The sequence below is a fragment of the Fulvia fulva genome, chromosome 1 (assembly GCF_020509005.1).
Source record: "Fulvia fulva chromosome 1, complete sequence".
Lineage (NCBI taxonomy): Eukaryota > Fungi > Ascomycota > Dothideomycetes > Mycosphaerellales > Mycosphaerellaceae > Fulvia > Fulvia fulva.
Genome location: NC_063012.1, coordinates 3,411,079 through 3,437,952, shown reverse-complemented (window position 1 = coordinate 3,437,952; position 26,874 = coordinate 3,411,079). Strand labels below are relative to the sequence as shown.

Here is a 26,874-nt window from a genome sequence, read left to right as displayed (position 1 = left end):
TCTCTGTGCTCCGCGAGCCATCTTCGGCTCGGGTACCCTGTCACTTCCGTTGCGGTCGAGGACTTGGCAAAAAGTGTCAGCGCCACCAAACACTGACAGCCGTTTACATCATCATTTCATAACACACTAACGCCGCCTCACAGAAGGTTTTGATAGATTTCGAGATCGGATCGCGACGATCAGTCTGAATCTCTACTTTCATTCGTGCTTCAGGGTCCGGAGCGCGGGCCTCGCACAAACAAGCCTTCTCGTTGGCGGTTCCGTGCTGCTTCGATGCGCTCATAGTGGATGCTTTGTTCTAACCGTCTGGCAGTTCGGGATTGATGAAAAAGCGATGTATGATCAAAGATATGGCTAAGTACGGTAAGTTCTCAGCGCGTCCTGGTGCAGCGCGCGAGAGAGAACAAGTACTCTCCTTCCCTCTTCTCCAGCCTCGCTCGTGTCATAACAGGACTGCTCTGTGAACGGAAATCAACACCACGAACTTCGGCTCGGCTATGTCGCAGCTCATCAGAGACACGGCCTTTGGCCATGCGGTCAGGTTCCTGTCGCGAGGGAAACTGCTTCGGTATCAGGAAGAGGAAGACCCGTCGCTGTACACGAAATTCATCGACCAGGAGAAGTCTGGCAACTTGGCACACCATGGTGACACCAACCCTCCAGATGACGATGCCTCCGAGAAGGAGAATGACGACCTAGACAAGCCGGATCGGCCAACAGCGAATGGATGGTCTTCATCTGAAGCGTCAGGAACTACCGGCAACGATGCTACCGTTAACGAGGCATCTGGTGCCAAGATAGACCAAGAGAAGGGCAAAGATATCCATCTAGTGAGCTGGTGGGGGAAGAACGACCCCGAAAATCCGCAGAATTGGTCAACATTCAAGAAAGTCTTCGTCACTTTCGAGATCTGCCTTTTGACGACTTCGGTCTACATTGGCAGCTCGATCTACTCTGCTGGTACGGCAGATGTAGTCGCGATCTTTGGTGTGAGCCAAGTAGCGGCGACATTGGGCCTCTGCCTGTTCGTCGCAGGTTATGGTCTTGGCCCCATGCTCTGGTCGCCAATGTCTGAGATCCCTCAGGTGGGCAGGAACCCAATCTACCTCGGGACTCTAGTGGTTTTCGTGGCTTTGCAGCCAGCTGTCGCCCTAGCTAGCAACTTTGGTATGCTCTTGGCCTTCCGATTCATCACTGGTTTCTTCGGAAGTCCTGTCCTGGCCACTGGTGGTGCATCGCTGGCTGATATCTGGAGCCCGGCGAAGCGTGCGTATGCCATGTCTATCTGGGGTGTTGCAGCCATCTGTGGACCGACCCTTGGACCTTTGATCGGTGGCTTTGCTGTTCAGTATGGTGGTACCAACGGTGTCATCAAAGCACCCTGGTCTTGGCCCATCTGGGAGCTGATGTGGCTATCCGCATTCTGCCTCATCTTCCTGGTCAGTAAGCATGTGTCTGTGCCATCGAACACCCTACTGACGCGTCTCAGTTCTTCTTCTTCCCAGAGACTTCTGCGAACAATATCCTCCTGAGGCGCACACGCCGTCTGCGCAAGCTGACTGGCAACGACAAGCTGAAGTGCGAGCCTGAGCTGATGTCGGAGCAGATGACCGGCAGAGACGTTGTCATGATGGCTCTCGTGAAGCCGTTCACTTTGAACTTCACAGAGCCCATGGTGTTCTTGCTTAACCTGTACATTGCGCTGATCTACGGCTTGCTGTACATCTGGTTCGAATCGTTCGTCATCGTATTCATCGAGATGTACGGATTTGGGCTTGGCACAGAAGGGTTGGCATATCTGGGTATTCGTAAGTGACTTCCAATAACCCCACCCATGATAGCGAGCAAGAGACTGACCACGCATTAGTCATTGGCGCCTTTGTGGTGATTCCACCCTTCTTCTGGTATCTGCACAAGTATCTGGAGCCGCGTTTCGACGAGAATGGCGAGCTTACGCCTGAGCTTCGGTTGATCCCATCTTTCTTCGGTGCTTTCTGCATCCCAATATGCCTATTCTGGTTCGGCTGGTCTGCGCGACCAGACATCCACTGGATTATGCCTATCATAGGGTCTGCCTGGTTTTCTGTCGGAGCGTTCCTCCTTTTCAACTCGGTCCTCAACTACCTACCGGACGCGTATCCTGAGCATGCAGCCAGTGTCTTGGCTGGCAACGACTTCATGCGATCGAGTTTCGGCGCCGGCTTCCCTCTATTTGCCAGCGCAATGTTCAACAATCTTGGCGTAGCTTGGGCAAGCTCAACTCTGGCGTTCATCTCGATTGCATTTATCCCTATCCCATTTGCATTATACAAAGTAAGTGTACCTCTTACAGAATAACGGAAACCAAACGCTGACAAGTCTCCAGTACGGCGGTACCCTGCGCAAGAACTACTCGAAGCATGCACGAAAGGACCTGTAGAAGCATGAAGCCTATCTGCTGTACGATAAAGCGATGCCAATCTATGATTTCATGTTTACGATATAGATAGGATTGATGAATAGCGTAATGTAAGGTTGAGGAATGGCCACGACACTCATGAACAGCTCTCTTCCATCGTTGCACGCAGCGGAAGAATCGCAAAATCACGGACAGGATATGGGGGACTGCCTCGCGTTGACAGTGATGAAATGTTTGTCTAGTGCAGGCTCCGGTCACACACACTACATGGCGATAAACCTGGTCCCATCCAGAGACAACGCTCTCGGGACGTTCTGGCCCGGGCGCCGAGTAGAGCAGGAGTTCACTATTGTCTTCACGAAGAGAGGCATTCTGGTACCAGGAACAAGTTCGAGCTGTCTGCGGATCGGAGATGTCTGCAGGCTTCGCCATGCATGTCATCCAATGGTTCCCAGGAATGAAATCCGAGACTCTAAGCGACATCTTTTCTGGCTGCTCCGTCTTGTACCACCTTCGAAGCTGAGATTCAGCCGGCCAGAATGGGTAACGGGTCTGGATGTGGCACTTTACACGTGGCCACCCGGGTCGAGAAGTCCGATGTACTGTAGCGAGGTCCAGCGCCTACTAATCATACTTTGCTTCGGAATGCTTGGGGGAGTGCTTGCCATTACTGCTAAGACGAACGCTTATCATGCCTTGGCTGAAAGGTATGCTACGACACTCGACTTGATGCTAGACCGTCCACAATATCCAACCCTCCATTTCTCAAACACAATCACACTGCTCATCGGAGGCACCCTTGATGGCACAAGTGCTAGAGCGTCTGACCAGACGCACTCATTGCAAGGACCCACACATCGGCCGACTACCTGTCACGATGCATGTCAATCTAATGACTTCGGGTTCTGAATGTCTCGTGTATGCATGCGGCTAAAGCTGACTGGGTTGCAGTCTTGACCGTGACTGGTTCGAAGGTCTTGCTGGGAGAAGAGAGTGGCTAGCGTACCTAACTTCGTTGTCCACCTCATTCCTTCAAGCCAAGGCGTTGTCGCTTCCAGGGGGAGACTCGCGGAATACGCAGGATCGGAGCATTTATGGAGCCGCGGGTACAACTGCGAGGCAGCTGGTGTGTAGTAGCGCCAGCTGCAAGAATGATTGAAAAGCATCGCCCACCTGCTGGAGGCAGAAGACATCCTCCTTTGCATTCGATCATTGCGTGCTTACGATGTACCGATCCATCATAGCCCTTGCTGCTCTGGCAGTGAGCGCAGCTGCAGACTATACCTCCACCTTCACGCAGCAGTTCTGCAAAACTGCCCTCATCACCAAGAAAGGATCAGGCGGGACCACTACCAAGGCATCTACAGTCCACCTTACTCGCACCATCAAGAGCACCATTACACCCACTGTCACGATAACGTCAGCGAGTCACACGATCGCACAGCGTTTGACTACTACCAAATCGACAACCAAAACTTTGCCTCAGACAACCAACACCTTTTCGAGCACGCTCTCCTTCACCGAGACCAGCACACTTCTGACGACGTTCATTACTACATCGACCTCCACATCGATTGAAACTACTACAAGCATCCCTGAAACGAGTAAATAGACCAATCCATCATTTTGCACGGTTTCTAACGAGTCCAAGCCACCATAGCCGCATCTGGCCTGATACCCATCTCCTCTGCTCTAGCAGCGAGCGGCCACACTGTGTCGAAGAAGAGAAGACGATCAAGTGATCGTCTTCAAAATGCTGCACCTTTTGCCCTTGCAGAGCGTGCGGCAGGGCAGAAGATAATTTGCGGTCCTGATGGCAAGATCACTTATGATCCTCCACAATATTCGGTAAGCCTTGCTGTGTCGAGAACTTATACCACGCTCCTTGGAACGTACTAATGAGGAGGCTGTCAGGGATCTGTGACGTGCTTCAAGAAAGTGCAGATAGTGACAACAAAGGTTCTTACCTCTACTGCGAAGAAGACTAGAACCATTGTAGCGCCACAAGGCAAAACTACCAAGGTGAGATCTCAGCTTTTTCACGGGCACGTTGGGCCCGCTCGAGATGTTGTGCTGATCTCTGCTTGCCTGAAGACATTGTACGCTACAAGGACGACATCACTCACAGAGACTCCCATAGCCGCCTCGACTACCTTGACCTTTTCTCATACAGAATCTATCACCGTCACCTCTACAGCCTCCTCCACAGTGATCGTACCTTACACGACCACATCTACAATCTTCGCGCCACAACCGACCTCCTACGCAGCCTGCGCACAAGACAACATCGCCTCCTTCGTGGATGGTAACAGGATCTACAGCATTGCTGTGACGGATCCAGACAATGGCTTCTCATTTGGAAATAACACCGTCAACGCATACTCATGCTGTGCGCAATGCGTTCAGGCGGGGACGTGTGGAGGCTCGACATGGCATCCAGCCACGGGTACATGTTACTTCTTTCCAGCGGTTGGAGCAACATGCAGTCCATCAAGTCGAAGTGGAACATTCCTCACGCAGAGCGATACTAGTGTGGGCTTCGAGGTGTCTAACAGTGACTGTGGTGAGGTGGCTCTGGGCTAGTCATCGCCACTGGGGAGGTTCGTAGAATTTCGAGAGGCGAGGAAGCGTTGGCTTCAGACGTCAGGAGCGCTGCAAGCAGAAGTGAAGTGTGATGAGCTCTTATGTAAAGAGCACATCAGAATTGTTTTGATCCTGAAGTATACTACCTCAAGTTCGAAAAGCGAAAGTGCAACTCACTTGCCGCGCAAGACGTCCAAGAAGTTCTCGAGCCCACCCAGATCGTAGATGTTGTCAATGTCGTCCAGGCTCCAGACGCGAGACCACAAGTGTTCTTGGCCTTGTGGCGGTCTGCCATCTTGTGTTCTCACCAGAACAGTGTCACTGGTGAGTGGCCAAGTGACCACGGCATCGTCGTCGAAAGTATCTAACGCCGGGTTGTGATGGCCATTCACACCCCTGGGAGCGCTTCGTTGCCGATTGTGCTTTCGAAGCTCGACCCGACTGGCCTGGAAGACGTGACCATCGAGCATGTCGTCTTTCCAGTCTGACCACTTCTGCGACTCATTCGTGGTCATGCCTGCCCAGATAAGGTATAAGTGGTATGCCAGTAATCCGAGTGGCAAGGCGGCAGTCGATGCCGCAAGCAGACCTACACCAGCAATCGAAATGCCTCCCCTGTTCACAGCTATCACCAGCGCATTTCCAAGAAGTTCCATCCGAGCCCACGACAGAAGCCCAGTACTTCCATCGATGTTGAAGTACGGCCGCAAGAGCCACCAACTAAGATAGGCGCCGTATATTTGTAACATGCCAAGTGTGAGCAGTAGTGCCAGAAAGTAGCGGTAGTTCCCACGACCCAGACAGTTGTTGACCCACGGGCAGTGATGGTCACACTTTGCTACACAGAAGCCACAAAATCCGCAGTGCTTGGATCGCGCTGGCTTCACAATGCTGCAAGTCCGGCATGTAGTCCCTGATCGGAAGAGGATATGATCGTATGGATAGTCGGCCATGCGCGCTCGAAAGTTTGGCTCCGAGATATAGTGCTTCTTGTAGGTAACACAAAGATACGTGGAGGTGTAGGGCATAGCAAGCAACGGTGGTATTGGAACAAGCAGCCCAGCAGGTAGACGGTGGACAGTGTTCCAGAGAAAGAGTACGGCGCTTCCGGTCAACAAGGCCAGGAAGATCATGAGAACCGCCGGATTCTTCTCGTAGAACAAGTATAGCCCAAGGCGTTGGCTTCTATGTGTCATTCGTCCCCCAGTAAGAGACCGATCGACTTTCCGTAGCCCATTTGGTAGATGGAGGCAGAGTATTCGCTGGAGCCAGCCTATTGGTGTCCTCCTAAGGGCTGGCAGACGTCCAAAAAGTGCCACGAAGGTGATCAAGGACACGACGAGGACGGCGATAGCGATGTTGCGAAGCGCTCCCATTTCAGCAGCATCGTCTCGGACTTCGTTTTTGGTCTTTGGAGCTTCCTGGCCAGCTTCGAGATGTTGTGGTTGCAAGGTGAATGTTGTGGGAAGGCATCAGCAATGCTGCTGCGTGGAACAGCAGGCGATCTGACTGACTGCGCCACAGCTGGCTCTGATTGGCTCAGCCGCCATCTTCCCCTATATAGTTCGCGTCTACCAGGTACAGACGCGTTCCTCCCCCGCGTCAACTTCACAACCACTTTGAACTTTTACTTTCTTCGCACATCTTACCACCCGGAGCATACATGTGCGCGCATCCTAATGGCGAACGCGCCGACAGTCGTGTCGAATGCGACAAGCGCAACGCCAAGAGTAGGGAACGTGCTTGACGGTCTGAAGTTCTTCGTAGTGCAGCGAGTGCCACGCCGAACTGGCCTTTTAAGGGACATTGAGGCCAATGGCGGCCAGGTGGTCAGGTTCGAGGGGCAGTGCGACTATGTCATTGCGGACCACTTGCGAAAGGATGCCCCAGGCGGCAGCTACTCATACACCCTCATAGATCGCGCCATCAAGGATGGCGCATTGCCCAACCCAGCAGATCACGCAACTGGAGGGACTCTTCGAAGCGATCGACCAGTCGGCTCAGTGATACCAGGCAAGCACACGCGCACACCTTTCACGCTGCAAGATGACAGGGATCTGTGGGAGTTTATCGAAGAGGCAAAGCAGGACGGAGCATCGGTCAAGGGCAACGACGTGTACAAAAAGCTGGAAAAGGTCAATCCACGGCATACCTTCCAGGCTTGGCGCAGCCGATACATCACCAAATTGCTGGGCAAGCCGCATCCGCCAGGCGTAAGAGCTCCCGCTGACGACGAGGATGGCTCCCCTTCAGCCACGCAGCAGACTGCTCCGGTCGAGGCATCCGCCAAGGACCTGGAGGTACTGAGGGAGAATGCGGAGGACATTGAAGACGTCCCGAAGGACGATTGGCAGCATGCTTGGGGTCTGTTCCACCAGGTTCATCCTCATCACACCGCGGAGGAATGGATCAGTCTGTACACGACGCGCGTCCGACCTTTCCTTCCCACGAGGAACGATGAGCCGGCAGTGGCGAGGTACGATGGGACTGACGAGCACGACGACACCGTATACAACGGCTTGAAACACAGAAACGCAAGGACTGAGCCAGGTCCATATTGTACTCGGGATAACGACGTGATTCGACCGGCATCCCCTACGAAGCGTAAAAGAACGAGCCATGCGTCCTCACCTATTGCTTGTTCAGCTTCTCACAAAAAGCAGAAGGCAGATGCGGTTGATGACACAGACGTTACCGATCAAGAGATCGTGTTAACCTCAGACCTGAACCGCGATGCTGAGAGGCAAGTGCACTTTGAAGCAAATGCTGAACCAGATTCAGACTCTGTCATTAAAGCTCTGCTCTCTGACACTTTGCCTACTTCCGAAGCGAACACGGCCGCCGATCGCCAACTGTTTGCAGATGCTGCTGCGGCGGGGTCGGACGATGACGAGGAGTGCGACGGCGATGGCGTTGAAGCATCTGGAACTCGCGCGGGAGAAGAAGCATTCCAGCTCAACAACAAGACAAGAACGGCATCGAAAGCTCGAACAAATCTGGGCGATGAGAGCCTCGGACATGAGGAGCACAGTGCCCGTGACTTACTCACATCTGAAGCCAACAAGGATGCTGATGAACAGCTTCGCGAGATCATGCAGGATGATGACTCGGAAGTCCAATCACAGATTGATGCCGAGGACAGTGAGCTGGTCCTGGACGCTGACAACACTGCAGTCCAACACGCAAGCGCCACAAGTCAGTCGTCGGCACGAAGTCAGCACGCATTGACAGAAGCCAATCTCGCCAGCCAGCAAGCAGAGCATCGACAATACATACCAAGAGCCACGGATCTCCCCCCGGACGAGGAGGAGAAGGACCAAAGTGACTTCATCGACTATCTGCAGACAGCTCTCAGCAAGACCAAAACTCCGCCTGGCGATGGTGGCACGCCTCGACCTCTACCCAAACTCAACGGCTTGCAATTCGACCATGTACCGCCCAATTTCTGGCAAACGCTTACACAGAGTAAGCTGACTGGAGGCAGGGGTGCGTTAACGGCTGCCTCATCTCAGCGGAAGCCACCCGAAAATATATACATTGCCCAGTTGCATCGTCAGCAGCAGGGAGCGAAATCAGTGCCACAATTACACACTCTCACCGACAAAGTTGCCACCAAGGAAGCCAAGCAGGAAATACCAGAGGTGGTCACAGAACCTGAGCTTGAGCACGACTTGCCCATGTCCTCCCAGCAAGAGCTTGAAGAGGCGCTCAACAACAACTTGGAGTGGCCAGCTTCTCCACAGCAGCAGCAGCACCGTTCACAACAAAGCAGCCAAAGTCAGCCGTTCGGGACTCAGATAGCCTATCCTAGCCTGGGCGCTTCGACATCCGAACACACTGGTTTCGCCGCCCCCGACTTCCAGCTCTCGAGCCAATCTATGATGTCACAGCTTGATGAGCATGAGGACGACACACATATTGCACCCAAATTGTCCTCCCAGCGGCAGCATGTCAGCTCAGAGCCCACCAAGGAAAGCTCTGAACAGGTCGAAACACCTATGCCCTATGGCTCTACTCAGGGCAATGAGGAGAACAACGAGGAAGAATCGCAAGATGCAGCAGAAGACAACGACGACACTCTGCATCAGGATCTTTATCGTGCAGATGGCGATGTAGATCTGACGATTGTAGAGCCTGATGGCGGCTTCATCCATCCGGGAGACCCTGAACATAACCCCATGGCCGAGCCCGAGAATGCAGTCAATGCTGGATTGGGACCGACCAACGAGCCAATCATGATATCGTCAGCCGCGTCTTCCAGCTCACCGTATCAAGCTTCTTCGGACGGTGAAGAACCTGACGAATGGAAGGATAGATCACCTAGCGTGCAAAAGCAGGCCTTGGAAACTCAGGACATAATGAACGCCCAGACTCATATCCCAGACCTAAGCATGCCGGAACCTTCGTTGCAAGAAGATGACTCCGATGAAGACGAACACGACGAATTGCGACCTCAAGCGCCAGTGGCTCGCGCTGCACCAGCTGCTAGACGAAACCGACGCAACGACGAAGAAGATTTGGAGACCGACGACTCGTCAGTCGATATCGACGCCTGGATTCTGAGCATGAAAGCGCTTGGGTTCATCGACAAGGCAATCTCGACAGCTCTCAAATGCACAACCTATCGACCACACTTGGCCCAGGCTGTGCTCTATGAAGAAAAGCGTGGACACGGGCTGCCAGACGATACACCTGGGATCTGGAGCAAGCTCGAAGACGAGATATTAGAAGGCGGTGATGCTCGAAAGCTGCGGCAGCTCGCTGAAAAGCATGGCTCTGCGGAGTGTGATGGCAGACTGGACTTTCTCAGTCAGTGGCGAGAAATGTTTCCTGGTAAGTCGTGAGACATGTACGGTAGCTTCATGAGAGCAGTATGCATAAAAAATCGCCCAGCTTTGGCGCAGTATATATGTGATACCCATGATATGTTGTCGTCCTTTGGCCTTGACAGACGGATCGAATTTAGCGCCCAAGCGAAGCGTGACCTGCAATGTCCTCGCACATCGGTCGGTCTTTGGTGAGGTTCATCTGAGAATGCTGCAGCCTAGGAATGCCCGAAGCATTTGCCAGTGAAGGGCCGCACGTCGGGTGGTGGCGCAGCCGTAGTCTCTGCCGCATTTCAGCTGGTCAAGGGCGGGGACGCGACTGCGATGCCCTGCCGGGGTCGTCGTGCTGGCGGTATACATGTACATGTGATGTTATATAGTGCTACGAAACAGCGATGTGTGCTGGTGGTCATGATGGTGCAGCAGATGGAGGTGAATGTGTACATGTAGTTAGGCCAGTTTCGGTAGGGGGTGTGTCGCGTGGCGCGCTCGTGCAGGGGAGCAGGGGAGATCTCCCTAGCGCGCGGTGGCTTAAGCTTCCAGTTGGGAATCGTCATGCTGGCGGGCTTGGGTCCACGGGTGTTGGGCTGGCGAGAGGATAACGGCAGCCTTGACGACCAGCGTGCAGGTGACTTTCTTCGCGCATGTGCACTTGTCGCGCCCTGAGCACTTCACTCGCTAGACCGACATCTCTGCTCCCTGTCCTGTCTTGCCAGCACATCACGCATCATGTTTCGCGCGCAGGCAAATCCGATGGACGATGCCGTCGTCAAGGCCACCGACGAGAACTTGACGAGCGAGAACTGGGAGTACATCCTCGACGTCTGCGATCGAGTCTCGGCCAAAGCTGAAGGCCCAGCACAGGCCATGGCCGCCCTCATCAAGCGCCTGGCCCACCGCAACGCCAACGTCCAGCTGTATACCCTCGAGCTCGCCAACGCCCTGTCGCAGAACTGTGGCCCGCCGCTGCACCGGGAACTCGCCTCCAAGGCCTTCACCGACGCACTGCTGCGCTTGGCGGCAGACCGTAACACTCATGCTCAAGTCAAGCAAAAGGTCATGGAGCGCATGGGCTCCTGGAGCGACGACTTCCGATCGTCGCGTGAGCTGGGCATCATGGATCAGGCGTACAACAAGCTAAGGCAGCAGCAACCAGGTCTGATGCCGCCAAGCCGGCCAGTGAAGAAGGAAGTCAGCACAGAAGACCGAAGGAAGGAGGACGAAGAGCTGCAGATGGCACTGGCGCTGAGCATCAAGGACAAAGGTCCGGCAGCGGACACACCGGCGACAACCAACGGCAACACCCAGCAACCGACACAGGCCCCGCCACCTCCCCAACAGGGGACTACAGCTGCTACAGTGAGCAGAGTGCGGGCTTTGTACGACTTTGCGCCCTCCGAGGCCGGCGAGCTGGCTTTCAAAAAGAACGACATCATTGCTGTGCTGGAGTCGGTATACAAAGATTGGTGGAAAGGCAGCCTGAGAGGACAAACTGGCATCTTCCCGCTGAACTACGTCGAGAAGATCCAGGACCCAACGAAGGAGGAGCTGGAGAGAGATGCACAAATGGAATCCGAGGTGTTCGGTGAGATCAAGAATGTCGAGAAGTTGCTTGCGTTGCTCAGCGTAGGCGCAGAAGGAGGTGGCAGGAGAGGCGAACGGGAAGAGGAGGAAGTCAGTGAGCTCTACCAGCGAACGTTGAGCATACGACCGAAATTGATTGAGCTCATCGCTCGATATTCGCAGAAGAAAGGTATGACCTTGACACTGACTTCGAACAATGGCTTGGCTAACTAGCGGTAGACGACTTCACTCAGCTGAACGAGAAGTTCATCAAGGCACGGCGCGACTACGAAGCTTTACTCGAGTCTTCCATGTCGCAACCGCAGTACCAGCAACAATATCCTGTTCGACAGAGGCAACCGTCGTACCCCCCGCAACATCAACAACCACCTTATGCTATGCAGCAACCTCCAATGCAGGGCTATCCTCCTCAGGGACCGCCCCAGGCTCAGGCTTACCAAGTACAGCAGCCATATGCTGCGCAAAGTCAACAGCACCTACCTCCGCAGTCCGATGTTCAACGTTACTATTCACCCGTTCCCGGGGAGCAGCCACCACAAGGTGGGTTTCCTAGTCCTTACCCGCAACAGAGCGGGCCACCTCAGGGCGCAGCAAATGTTCCTGCTCCCTTCCATTTCATACCCGGTGGCATCCAGCAAGGTGCGCCTCAGTCAGCCGAGATTCGAAGAAAGCCAAGTCCGAATGCTTTGCAGGGCAACATCCTCCCGACTGATCCCTATGGCGCCGCTCCTGTCTTCCAGGGCCAGATAAGACCAAACAGCATTCATACCCTGAACAGTGGGAACCCGCAGGAGTTGGCGACAGGTGGCTACGAATCGCCAGTCGACAATCGCCACTCGTATCCCTCAGCTCAGTTCCAGCAGCAGCCAACCCAACAGCCACCAGCTCCAAATCAGGCGTACGAAGCTTACTCGCAGCAACCACAGAGCCAGCCCGTGCAGACACAGGCGCAGCAGACTCTACCGTCGCACATAAGGAACGACCGTGACGGTCTTCCCAGCCGTCAAAGAACAGCAAGTTTTGAATCACCCACCAGCATGTATTCGACACAACAAGACGGCCAACACCCACCACAGCAAGCGCCTCAACAGCCGAGCGCTCCACTGCCCGGCATCCCAATCAGCCCAGGCATGCAGCCAAGTGGGCAGCCGCCTTATCAGGCATATCAGCCTTACCAGCAACAGCAGCAGCAGCAACATCCACAAGCCAGGGTACCCTCCAGTGGCAATGAAGGTGATCCGGGTGACTTTTACAGATGAGGTGCTGTGCATGTATCAAGATACCAGGGCGGTGGGTGGTTTCACTGTCACGCCCAAGTGATCACATGTAACATAGTGCACGAGTGCAGACATCCCAATCAATGCCAAACATGGATAACCGCTAGATCGAGACATCTGAGATGATGGAGACACGAATGCTGTCGACATGTCAGACCCCATTCGTGCTGCACGGCTCCACATGCCTCATTCTCTTCGTCATGGGTCTGTGCTGTGGAGCTACGTTCTAGACCTATCGCTGGTGACAGTAGTGCTCTCAAGTTGCTCGACCTGAACACCGCGCTCGACCACTTGGGCGATGAAGCTATCAATTGTACTCACGTGCGACCGCCGTGCTATCGCATCCCTTCCGAGCCATGTGCATGCAGAAGGTCGTTGCGTTTTCCAGGAGCCCAGGTACAGCTTTCGCCCTACTTACTACCTTGCAGCATATGCGATGGAGAAAAGGGGTCGGGAAGACGGAGCTCTCCGACTTGCAAATACCGCGCCGGGCAAGACGACAATAGTATCTATAGTAGGTGGTAGGGCACTTTGGCGACCGGTACCGCTATCGCTACTAGGCACACAGCACCCGGGCCGATCAATGAGAGTTTCGCCATTGCAAGGCCATAAGCATACAGCCTTCTGTTCCGGCGACGCTGACTTTCAATGCTCCGGCTTTGTACTCTCAGGTAGCAACGAGGAACGATTGTCCTGCGTAGCACCGCTGCACGTTGCGCCAGGGACGAAGAGAGCAGTCTGAAACGAGAGGGTGCTTCCAGACGTTTGTTGCTCTGCGCTTTCGATAGCCAGCGTCTCACAGAACGGGAGGCTGCCGCAGACTGCACCGTACCGCCACCTGAATCAGTCGACTGGCAGCGGAGGAGCGTTTGCATGGAAGACGCGACAAGTACGGCAAGGTTCCGTATACTCCGGAGCTGGTAGTTGGCGCCGGAAGGGTTCGGTTCTGCTGCTTCTGCACGCTTCTGCACAACACGACTGTCACGCAGCCTTCACGCAGCCTTGTTGAGGAGCGGTCGAAGAATTTGGTCGTGCGGTAGCAGCACCGGTAGGGTATTGTTGTTTTGCAGGTCCACGTTGCGCTGCGGCAACGTTGAGCCACGCTGGCAGTCAAGGCGGGACCGCCGGGACGGCATTGCTTGCAGGGGTTGGCCCTGGTCGTGGCCCTGTGCGCGGATGCCAAATAGCTCTGGTGCGACGGGTGGACGCGTGAACAGAGAAGAGGCTGCGGTTGACACATCTCAAACGGTAGCCGTACAGCGTGTGGTGTGGAGTGCGATGACTGGGCTGCCAGCGTCCAAAGTGGCTGCCACGGGTGCTGGGAGAGACGGACTATAGTCTACAGCATATCGCAAGCAGCATATGATATAGGCCGTCACGGCCATGATGGGGGTTGAAGGCCGGTGGGGTCGCTGGGCTGTGTCCAGTGGGCAGCTATTGGCCGCCGAGCAGGATTTCGCGGTGGTTCTGTGCAGCGTTTGACAGCACGGATGCTGCGTATGGCGCTGCGTGAGGGAGGGAGAGCTCTGTCGTCTGATGCAAGCCCGCCTGGTGTTTACTGCGAGCCCTCAATATATGCCATACACTGCTCTCTGTACCCTACCGCTCACGCTCACGCTCACGCTCACGCTCCGCCGTCTGCCCACATGTCGATGCTTGTCGTCGTTGCCCGTGACCTGCTGGCGCTAAGATGAAAGATCTCGCCGTGCCGGAGCTCCATCCTACAACATCGACACCGACCTCCACAGCAGCAGGTGACCACCATACCGCTCGCAACAAACTGCGGAAGCGCTCTCCCCGGCGGCCTGCTCCACCCGGGCGCTTCCACACAAACAGCAGCACCACCACTGCCGCCGCCGCCGCCGCGTCTGGTCAGCAGAAGCCCCGCAGTGTGTCTGCAAACAACAGCAGCAGTAACAGCAACAGCAACAACACCAGTCCGCGCCGCGCTGCCGGTGGTGCAGAAGTAGCAGCGACGACGTCGACAGGAGCAGCGCGCACGTTGCAACGCTCCTCGTCTAGCCGGCGCCACGCACAGCAGAAGCACTCGCCTAGCCCAATGCTGCCGAGCCCTAGCTCGTCCAACTCCAACTCCAATCGCAATCAGCTCGCCAGCGACGTCGATAACGCGCCCGCCAGCTCCAACCGGAACTCTCTGCACCCGCCAAGCTACACCTACCACCACCAGCACGCGCATACACCGCAGCCCGCGCGCTGGTCCATCACGCACCAGACGTCGAGCGACCTGCTCGGACAGCGTTTTGACTCTGCCGACATCCTGAACAATCTGAACGCCGTCTCCTACTCCGCCGACTACACCACTGACTACACCACCGCCGCTGGCGCCGCCTCCACTACCCGGCAAGCTCCCGCCTACGATCCCTTTGCGCCCACTGTCACGCAACCGCGCCCAGAACCTCCTCAACTGCACGTCGCACCGCCCACCGAAACACAGTCGTACGGAAACAGCGCCGCCATCGCCAACCCCGCTGTGCGGCTGTCGCAGTCCCTAGCTGCGACAGGGCGGCGCATGGATGATCTTGCGTCCCCGCGGGGCGACATGAGCGGCATGAGGAGTCCACGTCAGAGGTACAGCGATGAGAGTGGGAAGGAAGGCAAGGTGCTTAAGAAGAAGAGCGGCTTTTCCAATATCATATCCAGCCTTGTGGGTACGCCTCGGAAACCTACCATATCAGCGCCGGAGAATCCTGTGCATGTCACCCACGTGGGCTACGATCAAGAAACAGGCGAGTTCACGGTAGGTCATCCGATGTTTGCATGTTTGACAGGGTCCGCCACGGCTGTGCAGTACCTACACCTCGTACCTGTTTGCACATGAACTGACTGCTTGAAACGTAGGGACTACCCAAAGAATGGCAGCGAACATTGCAAGCGAACGGCATCACCGAACAAGAGCAGAAGAAGAATCCGCAAGCCATCATCGACGTGGTCACCTTCTTCAATGAGAACAACGACAACGGCAGCGACGACTGGACCTACCACAAATTCGACAATGCAAAGCCACGGGACTGTCCACAATCGCTGGCGCCGCAAGGCTACCCACAGCAAGGGCCGAGCCCAGGAGGATATGGGCAGATCATGAGCCCGCCTGCTAGTCCACGATTTCCAAAGAATGAAGGGGAGAGTTTCGAGAATCCGCGAGCACCACCGCCAGTCCCACGAGGTCAAGGCCTGGGACTGAGCAGTCCGATAAGTCCACCTGCTGCCAATGGCAACATGCTCCCTATGCGGCCAGCACCCAAGCCTCCAGGAGGTCACTCGGCGACTATGGTACCTCAACGAGCAGCACCACCAGTACCCAGCCCTCAGCGAGAGCAGCCAAGGAATGAGAACGGTCTTCCTGCCGTCAGATATGCACCACCAACAGTGACCGACATTTCGTCGAATACTCAACCTATGCAAAGCCGGAGTCGTGCAAACACTGGACCAGCATACCAGGCTCAATCGCCAGTGTCGTCGCCCCAGGAGTACCAGCGACAACAAGAAGAGGCCATGAAACATGCCCAGCAAGCTATGAAGCAACAGTCGCTAGAGAGATCGCAGTCTCAGAGGCAACCCAACAATGTCTACCAACAGCAGCAAGCAGTGCCCCAACAACAACTACCATCACCCTCCGACTCCCGACAGATACCACATCCCGCTGCTGTGGATCCCAGGCTGGGACCGGCACCACGGCCAAGACAGCGTCCACGACAGTCGATCACGAATGCAGAGGTTCTGAGCAAACTCCAGCACATTTGCAATTCTTCGGATCCAACGAAGAAGTACCGAAACCTGATCAAGATCGGACAGGGCGCATCCGGTGGTGTGTACACAGCGTTCGAGGTCGGCACTAACAAGTGCGTGGCCATCAAGCAGATGAATCTTGAACAGCAGCCCAAGAAGGACCTGATCATCAACGAGATTCTGGTCATGAGGGATAGCAAGCATAAGAATGTTGTCAACTTTATGGACAGTTTTCTCGTCAAGGGCGACCTTTGGGTGGTGATGGAGTATATGGAGGGCGGAAGCTTAACAGACGTGGTGACCTTCAACATGATGTCGGAAGGGCAGATCTCAGCGGTGTGTCGAGAGACGCTTCACGGGCTGCAGTTTCTGCATTCCAAGGGTGTCATCCACCGTGACATCAAGTCGGACAACATCTTGTTGTCCATGGAAGGCAGCATCAAGCTTACAGATTTCGGCTTCTGCGCACAGATCAACGAGTCGTACATGAAGCGTACCACCATGGTTGGCACACCTTACTGGATGGCGCCCGAGGTCGTGACAAGGAAGGAGTACGGCCGCAAAATCGATATCTGGTCTCTTGGAATCATGGCCATCGAAATGATCGAGGGCGAGCCGCCGTATCTGACCGAGTCTCCACTACGAGCTCTGTACTTGATCGCCACCAATGGAACGCCTGCCATCAAAGAAGAGCACAATTTGACGCCTTTGTTCAGAGATTTCCTGTCATTTGCGCTGAAGGTAGATCCGGACAAGAGAGCATCGGCTCATGACTTGCTCAAGGTAAGTAACATTTGGCTCAACGTCACTAATGGCTCTCGCTGACATGTCCATAGCACGGTTTCATTCAGACTGCCGAGCCTTTGGCGACACTTGCGCCGCTTGTCAAGGCAGCAAGACTCGCACGTGCCGAGGAACGTAAGAACAAGGGCAATTAAGCTTTATGTCCTGGTGTGGCACGTTCTGTTGTCCGACGCGTGACAGCATGAAGCTACAGGAAGCTGCATCTTCCGCAAAGGTCACCGTTTCTGGACCGATGCGGGTGATGGGCAGTAAGCATTTGGCATTTCGAGTGAGCGTTCCGCGTGTTAACAAGCATTCTTGCTATCTGGGCGCAAGGAAGTCGCACACGGTTGTCAGATCAAACGGCAATGTGTAGCAACGGGTGCGATGATGGCTTCAGAATATTTATTCAATCGCAGTGTCGCGAGCTTTCACGGGAAACAGCGTTGCACAAATAGACAGCATGGGGTCAACTGTCGGGGATGTGGTAAGACGGGGCGCGCGAGTGAGGGGAAGAATTATGGCAAGGGAAGGGGCAATGGGATTCGAAGAGGTTCTTCTTGGTATACCACATTACTACAACAACACTCCAGCCCGCCCGTTCGAGGATGCGTGAGGCTCTGTCGAATAGATACTGCTGTCAAGTGACGATATGGGAAAGACGAACTTGTGCTCGTGACATTCAAGTTTGCACGTGAAGCCGAGATGATTGTCCTTTGCCGAAGCCAGAGGCCGAAGCGCAGGCAGGAGGTAGGTTTGTCGCTCCGCAGCCGGCACAGCACACGGAAGACAGCTCCGCTAGGCAATGCAGCACGAGGCAGCGACGAGAGGGCAGCTGCGGAGAGGATTGCGGGAGACGGACAGCAAGTACATGTATGTACGAGAACGAGCAACGAGGTGCCGCTGGAAAGAATTGCCTGCGTCATCGCGTCGTCGGTGTGGTGGAATTGTAGGAGGTACATCATCATCTAGCTCCCTCCAAGGACAATTCTCGGCAAAGCACGAGCTCAGAAGTGGGATCCAATCAAGGCGGTGCATGCGCGTGCTGACCATCCCATTCCCGACTATAGAACTACACAGCTGGCGCTCGGATCCCGTCTCGCCAACATCAACCACGCACCACACAACGTCCCTTCGACACACACTGCTGAGCGCGCTGCTGCTGCTCTTGCCCCCGCCAAACACACACGCACAACCTCGCATCTCGCGCCGACATCGATATCGCACCATGTCTGACACCAAGGAATTCACCTACTCCGACGTCTCCGAACACACGTCCAAGAAGGACCTCTACCTCGTCATCCACGACAAGGTCTACAACTCCTCGAGCTTCGTCGACGAGCACCCGTACGTCTGATCCGCCACTCCACCCGTCATCCTCATCGATTCCCGCGGCACTTCGGCGTGTGATCCTTCGGCTGACAGTAAGATTTGACAACAGAGGTGGTGAGGAGGTCCTGCTCGATGTAGGCGGCCAGGACGCAACCGAGGCGTTCGAAGACGTTGGCCACAGTGACGAGGCCCGAGAGATCCTCGAAGGTCTGCTGGTTGGCAACCTCAAGAGACAGGTATCCCTTGTCATCAGAGACATTGCATGGCCGGACCTTGTCGCTGACCTGCCTCGTAGGAGGGTGATCCAGCACCAAAGTCCGCCGCACAGCAGGTCGCCGACACACGGAAGGCTGTCCAAGCTGGCGGCAACGGCAGCGTCGCCGTCTACGCCGTCATTCTCGTTGGCGCCGCCGTAGCATTTTTTGCATACCAGTACCTGCAGCAATCCCAGAACAAGTCGTAAGGAAGGAAAAGGCGGAATTTTGCAAGATATGAACATAGAAAGAGCCGTCTATCAAGACTACACACGCGCTCACGCTCTACAAGGAAGGCTATCCTTTCTGGTTGTCCTTTTCTACCAAGACAACTGGCCCTGGCTCAACGCACGTCCATGCTGGGGATCGGGTGAGTCTGCGTAGCTCGAGCATGCAGTATCGCATACCCTGCGATTAGAGCCGTCGTTTTCAGCACCACCATCTATCACGATTTGATTTCTGCCCCTGTGCCTTCAGATATTGATACTCGAGCAGTTCCTCTCGATCGATATCTGCGAGTTCTAGTATCCTGCGGCGATCTTTCCGACCCTTGGAGTGGTCGTTCGGCCTCTTCCAGCCCACTGTGTGTCGTTTGCCGACCAGATCCTCTGTTGCGCATGATGTCGACCGAGCGGTCTCTCATGGGGTTCCTTTCCTCGTAAGCAGTCCTGGCCACCTCAGAAATCGACGAAGCCCAAGTCCGCTTGAATTATCTCGCTGTCCAGAAGAAGTGTCTCATCCAGCGCAAGCTTCGCCGCAGGAGGTGAATTGTCATTCATGTCACTATCGATCTCTCCAAGATGTGTAAGCACCATCTACAGTCCGGTGTCAGCAACAATCAGCGCATACGAAAGTATTTTGGTATTACTCACCATTCTAGTCCTGGCCTGCTCCAAAGGCCAATCCAGGCAATGGTAGAACTCAGTCCCGTAGAGCATCATACTGACGCCGCTTAGTACATATTGTCCCCAGTTCTTCGTATACCACGCTTTCCGGACAGACAGAGAGACAGCGGCGAAATGGGCGAGTATCACGAGTGCAGGCGGAGAGCAAGCTGATATCATCCTCACAAATTCGGATGGAACCGGTAACATCCACCGCCATATTTGGCTTGTCTCGACCTCATCCGTAGGCGATAATCGAACGACATTGCAGTACACGTCCTCCAGACACTTGAGCGCTCGCTCACAGTCGGGACAATATTCAACCGGACATGACTCCACTAGCATCGACTGCAAGTAGCTGAATTGCTTTTGCACAGCTACCGGAAGGTAGACCTCGCTCTCTGCAAGTAGGAGGAAATGGTCGTCCAGTAGTGGGCCTAAAGGCCCTGCGCTGACCCATGTCATGCAGGTATATATCAGGTCACGCACACCCCGGGTAAGGAGAAAGAGCTCCGCGACCTGCTCCATCCCAATGTATTGTAGCTCTGGCATCAGGGATGCTTCGGTACATGATCGACCCATCGATAGTATTGATACGGTACTCGAGAGCGCAAACAGGGCGGCGCTCACGTCAGGTGAAATGTCCGCACACAACACCGACCGGAACATCTCCAGAGCCTTTGTCTGGTGTTTGTCGCATAGCTGCAGATACTTTTCTGATTCTGCTGGGCGCTCATGTGCGATGTGGAGGGCTGATAGGGCGAGAATGCCATGCATCAAGAACGGGTGCTTGATGGCTTCTCGGGGTATGTTTTCTTGCCATAGATGCTGACATTCATCACGGACGCCGAGAGGTTGGAGCAGAGTGTCGCGGTCGTAGTGGTGCATTAGTTCCAGGTCTTGGATCCATTCTTCTGAACTTCTGGGGAGGCTGTGGTCGTTGTGAGTATGCCCTGAGTCGGCCTAAGAAAGCATCACTGATTAGTACTAGTGGATATGCATCCCTTCTCTTGGCGGTCCTTCGTCGAGACCTCGAAGAGCATCACGGAGATGTAGATGGCCCCGAGCGCCCGAGATGCCTCTTTACCGCTGTCGAGATGGCTGTCGATAGCAGCAGATCAAATGTCTGATCATATGGTGGCGAGCCTGGGCGAATCGACTCACATTGATGCTGGGGAACGCCAGAAGGCTGCATTGCTCTCCCCTTCGCATGCAGTTCGCACAAGGGGTCTGTTCGTTGCACTGTCTGATCGTCAGCGATTGGCATACGTCGCATCTCCAATACTGGCATACCTTCACCCGTCTCCTCTTACAGTTGGTGCAACCCTTGCGACTCTTCTTCGTGCCCAGTTGTGTCATGTTCTTGATCACAGATTAGAAAGAAAATGCTTTTGCAAGCCCGTGTTCAGAAAAAGCGAGCGTCCACGGCAAAGACATATGGCATTAGAATATATCTTGACTGCAACGAAGCCTCAGCCGCAATCGAAATGGGCACTTTTCCCTGGTCTGGGCATGGATTGCCAAGAAGTGTCGCGACACGATTTTGGTAGATGTCTGAGGCAGCGCAACACACCAGCAGCTTGAGTTTGGCTTGTGCATCAGTCTCTCCTGAAGCGAGACCGAACATATGTGGGCTGCACCCGGGGAGCACATCTGCCGTGGGCACCACGTTGATTCGGCATTCTTTGAACTCCGAGCAAGCTGTTAAAGGTCAAGCGAGCCCTGCAAGTCGCCATTGGAGCAGACGAAAAGGGCATCATGTCGGAGAGTAGCGTCACACTGCAACGCCGGGTCTGTTGCACTGCTTGTTGGCAGTCGACCTTCCTGACTTGGTCAAGTGAAGATGGGTCTTGGTGCAAATCAGGACTTCCTGCTTGAACCCTCTCTAGGGCACGGTCAGAACCAGCTCTATATCGGTACAAGCTGAATCATCTGAATTACAGATCTTCTTGGCATGGCTTGACACGAAAGCAACGAACGGCATGGAGCTGAGGTCATACCTGTCAGTCGAATCGCTCGGAAGGACTATACTACTGCTGCTGTCGCCGATGGGGAATTGATGCGATAGGACAGAGGTCACAAGGCTTAGTGTGGTGCGCCCTTGCACGCTAGTGATACGGGAGGATTCGAGGATGAATTAAGCTCAGGCGAGGAACCGACTGCCGTGGGGAAAGTTTTCGTCTGGGGATGTGCTTCATCTGTGGCCTCCTGGCAGACAGATCGTGCGGTACCGTCACAGCGGCATTGCAGACAGCATCCCAAGGAATCGAGAATGGAACACTGGGCGTAGCTCAGCACGCGGCATACCGACCTCAGCCAAATCGCCCTCATCGCAGCCTAGGGTTCTGCTGGAGGACAGTGTACATGTACCCAATGCTTGGTGTACATAACGTTCAATGGGCATTGCAGTGGTGTTCAGTCGATCATGAAGACGGTGCTCTTGACTCCACATGATGTGACTTGACATCTGCACATTGAACGGCGTGGAGCTTTTGGACACGGCACAGCAGACTAATGCAATGCACCGCACCTTCAGCCATGTGCGTACAACTGCCTTCATTCTCCGAGGGCTCTATGCCGGGTCAACCAAGCTTTGCCCACGGTATCTATACTCGCCCCCACTCCATTCATAGGGCAGTGAACAGCGTTCGAAAAGGGCACTCGGGTGCGAGATGCGTGTCGACTCCTCATGACTGTGTGCTGCACGGGTGAGGCAGGTCGTTCTAGATTGGCCAGCACAGAGGACGTCAACGAGGACACGGCTTCTATTCTGTGCCTGCTACTACCCTACATCGCCCCTCTGTACGGTGCTTCTGAGGTACGATCAGACACTGCTGGTACCTACTGGTGGAGTACTGCGTCGCTTTTTCTGCAATCGATCTTGGACATGTTGACTGGTGTGTTGAAGCTTTCAATAGCTGGAATGCTATGCTTCGTCGCTAACAATTGCGTTGGACAGCGTCTCGTGGTCAAGCTGTTCGATGTTAGGAAGGGATGCAGATTGGCCCTTCATCTTTGCTGCGCCCACAGCCGGGATAAATAATATTGAATTCAGTCCTCAGTCTCGAGCCAGTGATGCATAGAATCATTTGCAGATGGCTGCGATCTTTTCGAGCGGTCCGAGATAGGTCGAAGGATGCTCTTCGGTTGGACCCGCCGCGACCAATGCGTCGATGCTGGGTGCTTCACTTGGCGTCATGCAAAATCGCTGAGCCATCTTTTCGGACAAGTCGCTATCGGATGGCAATGTGCTGTCGCTGAACATTTTACATATCCGCCGGGCGCAGCCCTGGTCAGAAAGCAGAACATATCCGGACTTGTAGAGGGTAGGACTGCACCCTTTGATAAGCTGCGGCATAGTTCGACGAATGACAATAGGTCGAATCGAGTCTGCATAGATCAATCGAAACTGATCTTCTTGCCTTGGAAGGCGACCGGAGCCGACTTCTTTTCCTTCGCACGTTTTGCAGCCTCCCAACTTGGGTGTAGTGGGCCGCTATCGTCCTTACGAGGCTTCGTTTTCACCTCCGCGGCAGGCTTGGTCTGGCCAGGATTTCTGCGATCTTTACCCAAAGCCATACTGTTCGCACCATTGCCCTTGTTCTTGCCAAATCTGCCACCTCTATCACTGTCGACTGCGCCTCGCTTTGGATCCCAACCTTGATTCCGTTGCTCATTCTGCAAGTGAGTTGCACGAGAGCCATACTTCTGCTCCCAGATCTTTTGCCGAGCTCGTTGACCACGTCTGTTCTTCTTCGGCGCGATGTCAACGTCGCTATCGAGATCTGAGCCACTTCCGGAGATGTAGCCTCCCATGGTCAGCGATGGGATGAAGGACGACTTCTTCGGCGCGGCTGCTTTCCTGGGTTGCTCCTCGACAGACTCGTCGTCCGATGGCTCGGACAAAGAAAGATCTGCTGCATGGTCGTATTTGTCTGTTTTGCGCTTTCCAGCTTTGCGAGATATGCCCTCGGCCATCAATCGTCGTTCCAGCTCCTCAATGTCCGAGACACCGTCAAGACCGTCGTCGTCACCCTCCTCGTCGCTGGATGAAGCCAGACGACCACGATACTGCTGTAGATCGTCTTCCGAGCCCTCTGAACCGTCCTGCGGCTCTGAATCGTCGTCCGAAACCTCGGCTGCTCGTCTCTTGCGCAAAGGTGCACCATTATCACCCTCATCATCGGCCGAGCTTACACTCATGGACCGGGCGCGGCCAGCAGTATCATAGTCCTTTGCTCGCAGTCTCCTCTTCTTGTTCGGCGCTTTCGGATCATCCTTGATGCCAAACTCGCGCTTCACCGCCGCAACGGCAGTCGGAAAGGCTTCCTTCACGGGATTCGAGTTGCACAATCTCGCATTGACATTCAGGGACGGCGCATCGGTAGGCAGCGGCTTTGGCCTCTGGAGATCGGGCGGTAAGTTCGGTGAAGTCGCAATGGCTTTGATCTTCAATAGCGATTTGGCGAGATGGTGTTCAGCAGCGAGGGTGTTGTCGAGTATCTTCAAGGCTGCCACCTCGGCATCGATCCTTTCCACGTCCTTGTCATCTTTTGCAGCGGCCGCATGCTTCTTCCGTCGTCCCAGCTTCTGTCGTTCGAAACCCTTCCCCGCCTTGAATGCGCGTGCGAGTTGTTTTGCGCTGTCTTCGAACGTCGCCGCTATCTGCCGTTGCCTGCGAAAGTCGGTCGCAGCGGGTAGCGTATCCTCCTCCTCTGCATCGCTGCCTCGCTTACGTTTGGACATGTTGTGTTGTGGTGGAAAGGGCGGCCGTCGGTAAATCACAAGACAAGAAATATTGGGATGCAAGGATAATTAAATTGCCGAAGCTAGTTTATGCACAGACCGTTCGAGTTTGTTACCAGTATACATATGCACATCACAATTGCAGGCTGCCTTCCTTCTGCTACCGTAGGCTCTACAGCGACAGCTTCTGCGCAAGCCATTGGGCCGCTTGCTGCATCCTCGCTCGACCACATTTCGTAGCGTCCCATGAGCCAAGACCAGAGTGCTGCTCATGTTGAAGCATTGCATCTACAGACATTGTTCCCGCTACAGCAGACACATTGCGCAACACACCTGCGTCAATCTGTCTCTCGTAGCTCTTCCGGAGCTGCATCACCATTTCCATGGTAGATGTCGAGAGCACTGACCCTTTGCCGCCCGAGACGCGAAACGGGGGTAGTCGAAGACCTAGTGTCTTGCTTGGGTACCTTCGCGTGGCTTTTCTCCTCGTTACGGTGACCAAAGCATCCTCCAAGCTTTCTGATTTGACCAGATCTGCAAAGATACCATGCTCATGGAGGTACTCCATGCGCTCCAACCGTGATAGCTCATCCATGTCGTCCATTGGTTTCCCTTCGATATGCCCAGGCACATCAAGGCCTGCTGAGCGGAAGAACAAAATCGGAGATGCGAATGGGTCGTAGTAATGCTCTGGCTTGCGAAAGAGAGCACCACGCTGCTTCAGCAGGTCTTGCAATTCCAGCTGCTGGTCTGCGGTGCTTGCATCGCTGTCATTACCACCCAGCTCGACCCAGTCTGTGATGGGATTGTTGACTGCTGCAGCTATGATGCCGGATTCTCCAATCCTACACTCAGTGAGAGCCAATGTCGTGGCTAGACCGCCTCCTAGCAGCTCACCGCACACAGCGATTTTGCCAACGTGTTCGGAACGACCAGGCCGGGTGATTGCTCGCTTGACCAGGAGATTCGAGACGACCCAGTCGTGGCCTGCCAGTACATCGTGGATGGGAGTAGGGAACTGAGCCTTGTCGCTGGCACGATAGTTGATCTTGACGATATGTGCATTCGGGGTTGATTGCAGAATCGATATGTTGGAGGCATCCTCTGCGTTGTCTTCCACCGACGGCTTGCGAGGCAAGTACAGCAACACAGATCCAGCGCCGCTAGAAGAAGCAGTCGATTGGAGAGGCTTGTGGACACTGCTGATGATTAGCAAAGTTCCTTCCGGCACTTTCACTAGCATACTCTATGGTTATACTGCCATTGCTCTGACAAGGTACCTGAACTGTTTCATGCCTCGCACGCCGCTTGGTCGCTGCACTCAACCAGCGGCAAGAGCTTAGGCTCTCATTGTGGAGGAGAATGATGCGTGGAGAGCATCGCAACATGCCATCAACGACGTCGCCGGATCAATTGACCGTAGATGAAACGAAGAAGAAGCTCGACGCGTTGTGCAAGCGTGAGACGTTTCAATGCGCTGACTCAGCCAATCCAAATCGGAGCAGTTGAGGATGTTCTCAGCATGCCTAACAACCACTCGACTGTACACTACATGTAACTTATACACAACATCCATCATCCTCACATTCACGACTTGCCCTCCGGATGCTCCTTCTGCTTCTCCTTTGCACCTTCTTGCTGCAGCTCTTTGATGTGGTCGTCGTGATTCCCGACTTCCTGCCTGTCCGCGCCCACGACCGACTCGCTTGCAGACTCGAGCTCCTCCTTGCGCTTGCCCGTCTTTAATTGCTCTTGCTTAGCAGACTCAATCTCTTGCGGACTCTGCGGCTTGTCTTCCTTCAGCCTCATGCATTGTGTGGAGGTCAACGTTCGAACATGTGCCTGCAAGCGTGCAGGTTGAATACAGCGCTGTGTCGTTGCCCTGAACATCGATCGTAGAAGTACCATCGTTGCTGTTCTGCTTGGTTACTAGGAGTTGGATCTGTGTAGTGTTAGGTCCTATCTTGACTGCAGCTTGAAAGGAATGCCTCGGCGTACCTCTTCCGATATTCGATGAGCCGGGTACGCTGGTGGTTCTACGAACAGTGTTGATACGCCCGAAAATAATTGTGGGGTGGACGTGGTTACAATCACAAGAACGAACAAGCACGAGGCAATGGAGACTATCACGAGGGCGGCACTACAAACTTCATATCGGCGGCGGTACACACATCATGCAGCTTGAGCCACGTTCGATGACCTCAGAATGACTGAGGCTCAGCCACAGTTCGGAGGGGCCCTTCAGATTCACTGGTAGTGCAACGATCACGCTAGCAGATTTGGGGCCAAGTCAAACTCTTCTCGACCTCTGATTTGTCTTGTCAGGGCTTGTGCAAGATCGTTCGTTTCACTAGGCTGCGACCTATGCAGATGGCGATAATATGTTACAGGCAGCATCGGCACGTCAATGTGCGCGCCCCAAGAGTTCGCGGCCGCTTGGCTAGTATGTATGCGCCGTAT

The 26,874-nt window shown here is 54.6% G+C and overlaps 10 protein-coding genes across 10 annotated transcripts; 6 read left to right on the top strand and 4 right to left on the bottom strand.

Moving 5' to 3' along the window:
- Positions 1–497: 497 nt before the first annotated feature.
- On the top strand, positions 498–2,419 carry CLAFUR5_00717 (Caffeine resistance protein 5; the record flags this gene model as incomplete). Its single annotated transcript, XM_047899865.1, has 4 exons — positions 498–1,439; positions 1,490–1,808; positions 1,868–2,313; positions 2,366–2,419. 4 exons carry the CDS (start codon positions 498–500, stop codon positions 2,417–2,419), a joined length of 1,761 nt encoding a protein of 586 aa, XP_047757139.1.
- Positions 2,420–3,623: 1,204 nt separating this feature from the next.
- CLAFUR5_00716 (uncharacterized protein) lies at positions 3,624–4,981 on the top strand (the record flags this gene model as incomplete). Its single annotated transcript, XM_047899864.1, has 3 exons — positions 3,624–4,002; positions 4,059–4,246; positions 4,313–4,981. The coding sequence occupies 3 exons, from the start codon at positions 3,624–3,626 to the stop codon at positions 4,979–4,981; spliced, it is 1,236 nt and encodes a 411-aa protein (XP_047757138.1).
- A 173-nt stretch (positions 4,982–5,154) lies between these two features.
- On the bottom strand, positions 5,155–6,357 carry CLAFUR5_00715 (Palmitoyltransferase SWF1; the record flags this gene model as incomplete). Its single annotated transcript, XM_047899863.1, has 1 exon — positions 5,155–6,357. One exon carries the CDS (start codon positions 6,355–6,357, stop codon positions 5,155–5,157), a length of 1,203 nt encoding a protein of 400 aa, XP_047757141.1.
- Positions 6,358–6,660: 303 nt separating this feature from the next.
- CLAFUR5_00714 (uncharacterized protein) lies at positions 6,661–9,825 on the top strand (the record flags this gene model as incomplete). Its single annotated transcript, XM_047899862.1, has 1 exon — positions 6,661–9,825. The coding sequence occupies one exon, from the start codon at positions 6,661–6,663 to the stop codon at positions 9,823–9,825; it is 3,165 nt and encodes a 1,054-aa protein (XP_047757140.1).
- A 711-nt stretch (positions 9,826–10,536) lies between these two features.
- CLAFUR5_00713 (Class E vacuolar protein-sorting machinery protein HSE1) lies at positions 10,537–12,650 on the top strand (the record flags this gene model as incomplete). Its single annotated transcript, XM_047899861.1, has 2 exons — positions 10,537–11,560; positions 11,611–12,650. The coding sequence occupies 2 exons, from the start codon at positions 10,537–10,539 to the stop codon at positions 12,648–12,650; spliced, it is 2,064 nt and encodes a 687-aa protein (XP_047757142.1).
- A 1,708-nt stretch (positions 12,651–14,358) lies between these two features.
- Positions 14,359–17,353, top strand: CLAFUR5_00712 (Serine/threonine-protein kinase ste20; the record flags this gene model as incomplete). Its single annotated transcript, XM_047899860.1, has 3 exons — positions 14,359–15,426; positions 15,528–17,198; positions 17,252–17,353. The coding sequence occupies 3 exons, from the start codon at positions 14,359–14,361 to the stop codon at positions 17,351–17,353; spliced, it is 2,841 nt and encodes a 946-aa protein (XP_047755448.1).
- Positions 17,354–18,426: 1,073 nt separating this feature from the next.
- Positions 18,427–18,993, top strand: CLAFUR5_00711 (putative cytochrome b5; the record flags this gene model as incomplete). The annotated part of the gene is made up of 3 exons (XM_047899859.1): positions 18,427–18,545; positions 18,640–18,766; positions 18,826–18,993. The coding sequence occupies 3 exons, from the start codon at positions 18,427–18,429 to the stop codon at positions 18,991–18,993; spliced, it is 414 nt and encodes a 137-aa protein (XP_047757144.1).
- A 468-nt stretch (positions 18,994–19,461) lies between these two features.
- On the bottom strand, positions 19,462–21,027 carry CLAFUR5_00710 (uncharacterized protein; the record flags this gene model as incomplete). The annotated part of the gene is made up of 4 exons (XM_047899858.1): positions 19,462–19,599; positions 19,657–20,631; positions 20,833–20,910; positions 20,962–21,027. 4 exons carry the CDS (start codon positions 21,025–21,027, stop codon positions 19,462–19,464), a joined length of 1,257 nt encoding a protein of 418 aa, XP_047755450.1.
- A 2,040-nt stretch (positions 21,028–23,067) lies between these two features.
- CLAFUR5_00709 (uncharacterized protein) lies at positions 23,068–24,414 on the bottom strand (the record flags this gene model as incomplete). Its single annotated transcript, XM_047899857.1, has 1 exon — positions 23,068–24,414. One exon carries the CDS (start codon positions 24,412–24,414, stop codon positions 23,068–23,070), a length of 1,347 nt encoding a protein of 448 aa, XP_047755916.1.
- A 172-nt stretch (positions 24,415–24,586) lies between these two features.
- CLAFUR5_00708 (uncharacterized protein) lies at positions 24,587–26,223 on the bottom strand (the record flags this gene model as incomplete). Its single annotated transcript, XM_047899856.1, has 2 exons — positions 24,587–25,613; positions 26,006–26,223. 2 exons carry the CDS (start codon positions 26,221–26,223, stop codon positions 24,587–24,589), a joined length of 1,245 nt encoding a protein of 414 aa, XP_047755917.1.
- Between the last annotated feature and the right edge of the window lie 651 nt (positions 26,224–26,874).